This window comes from Pygocentrus nattereri, chromosome 21, assembly GCF_015220715.1.
Source record: "Pygocentrus nattereri isolate fPygNat1 chromosome 21, fPygNat1.pri, whole genome shotgun sequence".
Lineage (NCBI taxonomy): Eukaryota > Metazoa > Chordata > Actinopteri > Characiformes > Serrasalmidae > Pygocentrus > Pygocentrus nattereri.
This window is the reverse complement of record NC_051231.1, coordinates 35,817,735-35,827,734: the sequence shown is the minus strand read 5'-3', so window position 1 is coordinate 35,827,734 and position 10,000 is coordinate 35,817,735. Positions and strand designations below refer to the sequence as shown.

Here is a 10,000-nt window from a genome sequence, read left to right as displayed (position 1 = left end):
GGGACTCAAACTGAGATCAGACTGGGACTCAAACTGAGATCAGACTGGGACTCAAACTGAGATCAGACTGGGACTCAAACTGAGATCAGACTGAGACTCAAACTGAGATCAGACTGGGACTCAAACTGAGATCAGACTGGGACTCAAACTGAGATCAGACTGGGACTCAAACTGAGATCAGACTGGGACTCAATCTGAGATCAGACTGGGACTCAAACTGAAATCAGACTGAGACTCAAACTGAGATCAGACTCAGAGCCAACAGAGAGGCAGAAGAAGAAAACTCTTTTTGTGTGTGTGGAAAATTACAGTCTTGTAAACTCCCACAGTGTGTACAGTCCTGCAGACCTCAGTCTAGACAGCACACAGAACCCTCAATTACACACACACACTCACACATGCACACACACGCTCGCAAAGACACGCACACACAAATGCACTCATACGCACGCACACACACTTACACACTCAAAAGCATTCACACACACATGCACGCACAGACATGCACAGACATACACACACACTCACACAAACACACATACAAACACACACTCACATGCACACACACACACGTGCACACACAAACGCACACACTCGCACACACTCACACGCACACACACACACGCGCACACACAAATACACACACTGCAGCTTGGTTATAAATAACACACAGAACTTCATTCATTCTGGACTTTATTGCTGTACTGGAGGTGTGTGTGTTCTGGTGTGTGTGTGTGTGTGTGTTGGTCTGAAGTGTGTGTGCTGTCCGTCTGTGAGGTCAGAGTTCTACATTGTCATTTTTACTCTGTTTATGCTGTCTGTAAACTGTGTCCTGCTAGCCCTGCTTTAGCCCTGCCCCCCTGCAATGCAGTAACCAATCAGAGGAAAATGTAGCTCCACCCCTGATTCCACTGAATTCTGAATCAAACTGCACACACAGCTTTGCCTTCTGTGTATGTGAGTGTGGATAGAGAGAATTAATGATGTGTAGTAAACCCCTCCCCCTCCCTTATAGGTTCCCCCCTCCTTTTACGCCATGTGGTACAATCCAAACCGGCATCAGACCCATTTAAACAAGCCTCGGAGAGAGAGAGAGAGAGAGAGAGAGAGAGAGAGAGAGAGAGAGAGAGAGAGAGAAAAATACGGAGGGAGAGAAAGGGGGGGAGGAAAAAGGCAGACAGAGAGAGACAGAGAGAGTAGCTCTGATTCATTAAGGAACGAGGGAGAGGAAGAGAAGAGAACCTGCAGAGAACAGCACAGGTACTGTAAACACACACAGACGCGGAACCGGGACGGCGTGGCTGGGTGGTGAATGCTGACAAGGCAGAAGAGAGCGGGGGTGGGGGTAGGGGGTAGGGGGTAGGGGGAGGGACAGAGGGATGAGAGAGAAGTTAAGACTGCGTCACAGCACTGTATGATGTGGAGCTCAGACATACTGCAGTGCAGAACCACAAACTTCCACAGAGAGGGAGACAGAGGGAAACCAGCCTTTCCCTGGTTAGTTCAGTAAATTGGCTAGTAGTGGTGTTTGTTGATTTTTTGTGTGTGTGTGTGTGTGTGTGTGTTTCAGCTGTATAAACAGTGGTTTCTGTGTGTCTGTATACACACTTGCACTGACCCCTGTGTGTTTGCACAGTGAAAATGTAGAGAAATTCCAGTGTTTTCAGAACTAAAATGAATAATGTAGAATCGTAAAGTAATCGTTACAGCCCCGTCTACAATCTACAGCTTGTTCTACAATCTACAGCCCCGTCTACAATCTACAGCTTGTCCTACAATCTACAGCCCCGTCTACAATCTACAGCTTGTTCTACAATCGACAGCCCCGTCTACAATCTACAGCTTGTTCTACAATCTACAGCCCCGTCTACAATCTACAGCTTGTTCTACAATCTACAGCCCCGTCTACGCTCTACAGCTCCATCTACAGTCTACAGCTCTGTCTGCAATCTACAGCCCCGTCTACAGCCCCATCTACGCTCTACAGCTCGTTCTACAATCTACAGCCCCGTCTACGCTCTACAGCTCGTTCTACACTCTACAGCCCTGTCTACACTCTACAGCCCCGTCTACACTCTACAGCCCTGTCTATACTCTACAGCCCTGTTTACAGTTTACAGCTCCATCTATGCTCTACAGCCTTTTCTACAGTCTACAGCTCCGTCTACGCTCTACAGCTCTGTCTACATTGTACAGCTCCATCTAAGCTCTACAGCCCATCTAACCCCACTATAACTCCCGTGGTAACCGTCTACGTTCTACAGCTCAGTCTACGCTCTACAGCTCCATCTACGCTCTACAGCTCCGTCTATGCTTTACAGCCCCGTCTACACTCTACAGCCCAGTCTACGCTCTACAGCTTGTTCTGTACTCTACAGCTCTGTCTACACTCTACAGCTCCGTCTACACTCTACAGCCCCTTCTACAATCTACAGCCCTGTTTACAGTTTACAGCTCCATCTATGCTCTACAGCCTTTTCTACAGTCTACAGCTCCATCTACGCTCTACAGTTCCGTCTACGCTCTACAGCTCTGTCTACATTCTACAGCTCCATCTATGCTCTACAGCCCATCTAACCCCACTATAACTCCAGTGGTAACCGTCTACGTTCTACAGCTCAGTCTACGCTCTACAGCTCCGTCTATGCTCTCCAGCCCTTTCTACTCTCTACAGCTCCGTCTACGCTCTACAGCCCTGTTTACAGTCTACAATTCCATCTACGCTCTACAGCTCTGTTTACAGTCTACAGCTCCATCTACGCTCTACAGCTCCGTCTACATTCTACAGCTGTTTGCGCTCTACAGCTCTGTTTATGCTCTACAGCTCTGTCTATTATCTACAGCTTCGTCTACGTTTTACAGCTCTGCCTACACTCTACAGCTCCGTCTATGCTCTCCAGCCCTGTTTACAGTCTACAGTTTCATCTACGCTCTACAGCTCTGTTTACAGTCTACAGCTCCATCTACGCTCTACAGCTCTGTCTACATTCTACAGCTCTGTTTATGCTCTACAGCTTGGTCTACATTCTACAGCCCTGTTTATGCTCTACAGCTCTGTTTATGCTCTATAGCTCTGTCTACATTCTACAGCCCTGTTTATGCTCTACAGCTCTGTCTATGCTCTACAACTCTGTCTACATTCTACAGCTCTGTTTATGCTCTACAGCCCTGTTTATGCTTTACAGCTCCGTCTACATTCTACAGCTCTGTTTATGCTCTACAGCCCTGTTTATGCTTTACAGCTCTGTCTACATTCTACAGCTCTGTTTATGCTCTATAGTTCTGTCTATACTCTACAGCTCCGTCTACGCTCTACAGCCCTGTTTACAGTCTACAGTTTCATCTAAGCTCTACAGCTGTTTACAGTCTACAGCTCCATCTACGCTCTACAGCTCCGTCTACATTCTACAGCTCTGTTTATGCTCTACAGCTCTGTCTATTATCTACAGCTTCGTCTACGTTTTACAGCTCTGCCTACACTCTACAGCTCCGTCTATGCTCTCCAGCCCTGTTTACAGTCTACAGTTTCATCTACGCTCTACAGCTCTGTTTACAGTCTACAGCTCCATCTACGCTCTACAGCTCTGTCTACATTCTACAGCTCTGTTTATGCTCTACAGCTTGGTCTACATTCTACAGCCCTGTTTATGCTCTACAGCTCTGTTTATGCTCTATAGCTCTGTCTACATTCTACAGCCCTGTTTATGCTCTACAGCTCTGTCTATGCTCTACAACTCTGTCTACATTCTACAGCTCTGTTTATGCTCTACAGCCCTGTTTATGCTTTACAGCTCCGTCTACATTCTACAGCTCTGTTTATGCTCTACAGCCCTGTTTATGCTTTACAGCTCTGTCTACATTCTACAGCTCTGTTTATGCTCTATAGTTCTGTCTATACTCTACAGCTCCGTCTACGCTCTACAGCCCTGTTTACAGTCTACAGTTTCATCTAAGCTCTACAGCTGTTTACAGTCTACAGCTCCATCTACGCTCTACAGCTCCGTCTACATTCTACAGCTCTGTTTATGCTCTACAGCTCTGTCTATTATCTACAGCTTCGTCTACGTTTTACAGCTCTGCCTACACTCTACAGCTCCGTCTATGCTCTCCAGCCGTTTACAGTCTACAGTTTCATCTACGCTCTACAGCTCTGTTTACAGTCTACAGCTCCATCTACGCTCTACAGCTCTGTCTACATTCTACAGCTCTGTTTATGCTCTACAGCTTGGTCTACATTCTACAGCCCTGTTTATGCTCTACAGCTCTGTTTATGCTCTATAGCTCTGTCTACATTCTACAGCCCTGTTTATGCTCTACAGCTCTGTCTATGCTCTACAACTCTGTCTACATTCTACAGCTCTGTTTATGCTCTACAGCCCTGTTTATGCTTTACAGCTCCGTCTACATTCTACAGCTCTGTTTATGCTCTACAGCCCTGTTTATGCTTTACAGCTCTGTCTACATTCTACAGCTCTGTTTATGCTCTATAGTTCTGTCTATACTCTACAGCTCCGTCTACGCTCTACAGCCCTATTTACAGTCTACAGTTTCATCTAAGCTCTACAGCTGTTTACAGTCTACAGCTCCATCTACGCTCTACAGCTCCGTCTACATTCTACAGCTCTGTTTATGCTCTACAGCTCTGTCTATTATCTACAGCTTCATCTACGTTTTACAGCTCTGCCTACACTCTACAGCTCCGTCTATGCTCTCCAGCCCTGTTTACAGTCTACAGTTTCATCTACGCTCTACAGCTCTGTTTTCAGTCTACAGCTTCATATACGCTCTACAGCTCCATCTACATTCTACAGCTCTGTTTATGCTCTACAGCTCTGTTTATGCTCTACAGCTCTGTCTATGCTCTACAGCTCGTTCTACACTCTACAGCCCTGTCTACACTCTACAGCTCGTTCTACACTCTACAGCCCTGTCTACGCTCTACAGCTCGTTCTACACTCTACAGCCCTGTCTACACTCTACAGCCCCGTCTACACTCTACAGCCCTGTCTATACTCTACAGCCCTGTTTACAGTTTACAGCTCCATCTATGCTCTACAGCCTATTCTACAGTCTACAGCTCCGTCTACGCTCTACAGCTCCGTCTACATTCTACAGCTCTGTTTATGCTCTATAGCTCTGTCTATGCTCTACAGCTCCGTCTACATTCTACAGCCCTGTTTATGCTCTACAGCTCCGTCTACATTCTACAGCTCTGTTTATGCTCTACAGCTCTGTCTATGCTCTACAGCTCTGTCTACATTCTACAGCTCTGTTTATGCTCTATAGCTCTGTCTATGCTCTACAGCTCCGTCTATGCTCTACAGCTCCGTCTACGCTCTACAGCTCTGTCTACGCTCTACAGTTCCGTCTACACTCTACAGCTCCGTTTATGCTCTACAGCCCTGTTTACAGTCTACAGCTCCGTCTACGTTCTACAGCTCTGTCTATGCCCTACAGCCCCATCTAACCCCACTTTAACTCCAGTGGTAACCGTCTACATTCTACAGCTCCGTCTGTGCTCTACAGCCCCATCTAACCCACTTTAACTCCAGTGGTAACCGTCTACGCTCTACAGCTCTGTCTACGCTCTACAGCTCTGTCTACGCTCTACAGTTCCGTCTACGCTCTACATCTCTTTCTACGTTCTACAGCTCCGTCTGTGCTCTACAGCCCCATCTAACCCCACTTTAACTCCAGTGGTAACTGTTGAGTGATGGTGTAATTTCAGTTGTTAATGATGGTGATTCAGACTGGCTCACTGTGTGGTGATGAGCTCAGTGTAGTGCTCAGTGTGGTTTTCCTGTAAGAAAAAGCCGTTTGGGATGCAGCAGGTGCAGCCGGAGATCACTGCTCAGATATCACAGCGAACGCCTGCAGTAATGAAAGAACTTTGTTACTTGATAATAATGTGTGACTGTCTGTTTGAACAAGTAGAGAAACTGACCGTTTACCAGAGGAGCGTAGGGTCGGGGGGGCGGCAGCCTTAAGACACAGCATTAAGACATGCCCCCCATAATAACTCTACATGCTTGAGAACTTTCTTTTGGAAAAATATTCAGTAACCCATGAAGCAGTGAATCCACACACATCTTCTAAGCCGATTGTCCTTCTGGGTTGCGGGAGCCTATCCCAGCTATCATCAGGCGAAAGCCTGGACAGGTCTCCAGTCCATCACAGGGCAGACAGACATAGGGGCAATTTACCATGTCCAGTTGGTCTGACTGGATGTCTTTGGAGTTTGCAGGTTCTCCATGCAGACAGAGGGAATGTGTGTGTGTGTGTGTGTGTGTGTGTGTGTGTGTGTGTGTGTGTGTGTGTGTCAGGAAAGTTCTAAATACACACATTCGATTAACAAGTACAGAAAGTGGTAAATCATGTTGTGTGTTAAACTGCATTTGTAAGGTTTACACACAGACCTGCACAGCTGATAAATGAGACTATGAAAAGGGAGACAAGGCAAATGTCCTGCTTTTGTTTTAATAAACATTTTGTTATAATTATGCTGTCAAGAAAATAACAAGTAAAAAGTACATTTACACGCTAGCATGGCCCTGATGTGATCACTGCAGCTACTCCTACATCACTGACTGAAGTACTGTAAGCTCAGCGAACACCTTCAGCTCTGTGATGTTGACTGGCCTCATTGTGACTAATCTCCTGTTCTGAGGAGGTCAGGGAGTCTGGATTCGTCCTGATTTTTACAGCATGTGCAACTGGTGACCCAGTTCTACTCCCTCTGTCCCCTCATGAGAAATGCTCCCCCAAACTGAACAGCCGCAGGCAAAGCAAAACAGCCAGTCACGCTCTTCAGTGTGGGTCTGCGTTTGGTATTTGTTTTGGTGTTTTCTGGACAGTTTTTGTTTGTTGTGTGTATGATGTAGAGGGGAAAGGGCTAAGGTAAAGTCCTTGTAAGTGGGTTTGTGTGGTTTCCATAGGAACGGGGGGACTGTGTGAACTATATTTGTTTCCTCTAATGAGAACAAATAAGCAGACCACAAAAACTAGTTCCATATTACAGACTTGTTGCTTTCAATATAGACTGATGCAAACAGAATACAGACTCCTTTAGGCTCTTACAGACTGTCTACAGACCCACGACAGACATCCTACAGAGTCCCACAGACTGCAGCAGACCTACTACCAACACCAAGTGACTCCTACATACCCAGTTTACACATGCTACACACTTGTACAGATGTCTACAAACCCACTGGAGACTCATTCAGAGTCTCAACTCACTGTAGACTCCAGCAGGCTTCTACTGATCCACAGACTCATTACAGACTAACTATATTCACTACAGGACCATTAGACTCCAGCAGGATGACGACAGACCCACTACAAACTCCAACAGACTGCAACAGACTCATTACACACTTCTAACATGAAAAATAGTTCCAAGTTACAGAATCATTACAAATGCACTTCAAACTCACCCACTACAGACTGCTACAGACACACTACAGACTCCTATACCCGCTACAGACTGCTACAGACACACTACAGACTCCTATACCCACTACAGACTGCTACAGACAAACTACAGACTCCTATGCCCACTACAGACTGCTACAGACACACTACAGACTCCTAAACCCAACACAGACTGCTACAGACACACTACAGACTCCTATACCCACCAGCGACTGCTACAGACACACTACACTCTTATACTCACTACAGACTGCTACAGACACACTACAAACCCATTACAGACTCCTACAGGCTCACTGTAGATGTCAGCAGACTTGCTGCAGAAAGACTCACTACAGACTCATACTGACCCACTTTAGACTCCTACAGACACATCTCACATAGAAACTGGAGCCTGCACTAGAGACTGCAGTAGACTCACTACAGACTCACTGCTGAGTTCCCTGCTTGAAAAACAGCCCAACTTTTCTTATTTTGAGCAGAGCCCCCCCCCCTTTCTTTTCTAGCAGTGATGTGAGGAGTTTGAGGCCAGTGATGTGTTAAGCTGGTTAGTGTTGTTGTAACTCAGAGTTTGCTAAGGAGGTGAAGGAGCTCTGGAGTCTTTTGGAAAAATATGTAGCATATTTTGGTTTTCACCACAAAACTAAATCTAATAGTGAAGCAGCTTGTGTGTGTGTGTGTGTGTGTGTGTGTGTGTGTGTGATGTTTTAACTCTCTGGGCTCCATGACGCTGCTGTCTGATTTAGCACAAAGATAGAGCACAACACAGTCCTGCTTCACATCTCTCTCTCTCTCTCTCTCTCTCTCTCTCTCTCTCTCTCTCTCTCTCTCTCTCTCTCTCTCTCACTGTGTGTGTCTCTCTCTCTCTCTCTGTCTCTCTCTCTCTGTCGTGCAGATTTGCGTGGAGTTTCGGGCCAGAAGGCTCTCTCGTCTCAGCGCTCTCTCCCAGGAACCCCCGTCTCCCACAAACACTTCCCCATCGACCTGCGCACATCCATGGACGGAAAGTACAAAGAGATTGCAGAGGTTAGAAACACTCTCTGTTTACTGTTTACTCTGTTTATTGAGGTGTTTGCCCCAGGCCATTCACCCAATTCTGTTTGCTCCATCCTGTTTTACCCATTCTTTTTACCTAAGGCTTTCCATTAGTTTCCACTAGGCTGTTTTACCCCATCTTATTGGCCCACCTGTTTACCTCATCTTGTTTACCCATTCCTGTTTTCCCCCATCCTATTTGCCCCAGGCCGTTTGCTCTATCCTGTTTGTCCCAGGCCGTTTGCTCTATCCTGTTTGTCCCAGGCCGTTTGCTCCATCCTGTTTGTCCCAGGCCGTTTGCTCCATCCTGTTTGTCCCAGGCCGTTTGCTCCATCCTGTTTGTCCCAGGCCGTTTGCTCCATCCTGTTTGTCCCAGGCCGTTTGCTCCATCCTGTTTGTCCCAGGCCGTTTGCTCCATCCTGTCTGTCCCAGGCCGTTTGCTCTATCCTGTTTGTCCCAGGCCGTTTGCTCCATCCTGTTTGCCCCAGGCCGTTTGCTCCATCCTGTTTGCCCCAGGCCGTTTGCTCCATCCTGTTTGCCCCAGGCCGTTTGCTCCATCCTGTTTGCCCCAGGCCGTTTGCTCTATCCTGTTTGCCCCAGGCCGCTTGCTCCTTCCTGTCTGTCCCAGGCCGTTTGCTCCATCCTGTTTGCCCCAGGCCGTTTGCTCTATCCTGTTTGTCCCAGGCCGTTTGCGCCATCCTGTTTGTCCCAGGCCGTTTGCTCCATCCTGTTTGTCCCAGGCCGTTTGCTCTATCCTGTTTGTCCCAGGCCGTTTGCTCCATCCTGTTTGTCCCAGGCCGTTTGCTCCATCCTGTTTGTCCCAGGCCGTTTGCTCCATCCTGTTTGTCCCAGGCCGTTTGCTCCATCCTGTTTGCCCCAGGCCGTTTGCTCCATCCTGTCTGTCCCAGGCCGTTTGCTCCATCCTGTTTGCCCCAGGCCGTTTGCTCCATCCTGTTTGCCCCAGGCCGTTTGCTCCATCCTGTTTGCCCCAGGCCGTTTGCTCCATCCTGTTTGCCCCAGGCCGTTTGCTCCATCCTGTTTGTCCCAGGCCGTTTGCTCCATCCTGTTTGTCCCAGGCCGTTTGCTCTATCCTGTTTGTCCCAGGCCGTTTGCTCCATCCTGTTTGTCCCAGGCCGTTTGCTCCATCCTGTTTGCCCCAGGCCGTTTGCTCCATCCTGTCTGTCCCAGGCCGTTTGCTCCATCCTGTTTGCCCCAGGCCGTTTGCTCCATCCTGTTTGTCCCAGGCCGTTTGCTCTATCCTGTTTGTCCCAGGCCGTTTGCTCCATCCTGTTTGCCCCAGGCCGCTTGCTCCATCCTGTCTGTCCCAGGCCGTTTGCCCATCCTGTCTGTCCCAGGCCGTTTGCTCCATCCTGTTTGCCCCAGGCCGTTTGCTCCATCCTGTCTGTCCCAGGCCGTTTGCTCCATCCTGTTTGCCCCAGGCCGTTTGCTCCATCCTGTCTGTCCCAGGCCGTTTGCTCCATCCTGTCTGTCCCAGGCCGTTTGCTCCATCCTGTTTGCCCCAGGCCGTTTG

General features: G+C 48.0%; 1 protein-coding gene across 6 annotated transcripts in view; it reads left to right on the top strand.

The window, feature by feature from the left end:
* LOC108416110 (AMP deaminase 2) overlaps positions 1–10,000 on the top strand; it is a 60,124-nt gene that overhangs the window by 17,703 nt on the left and 32,421 nt on the right. For 5 of the 6 annotated variants that reach the window (XM_037532322.1, XM_037532325.1, XM_037532326.1 and 2 more), the window contains exon 2: positions 8,330–8,460. In XM_037532322.1, coding sequence (XP_037388219.1) covers positions 8,330–8,460 — 131 coding nt within the window. Of the gene's footprint in view, positions 1–1,135; positions 1,261–8,329; positions 8,461–10,000 lie in introns of those variants that run through there. The other variant, XM_037532324.1, reaches the window with a different exon arrangement.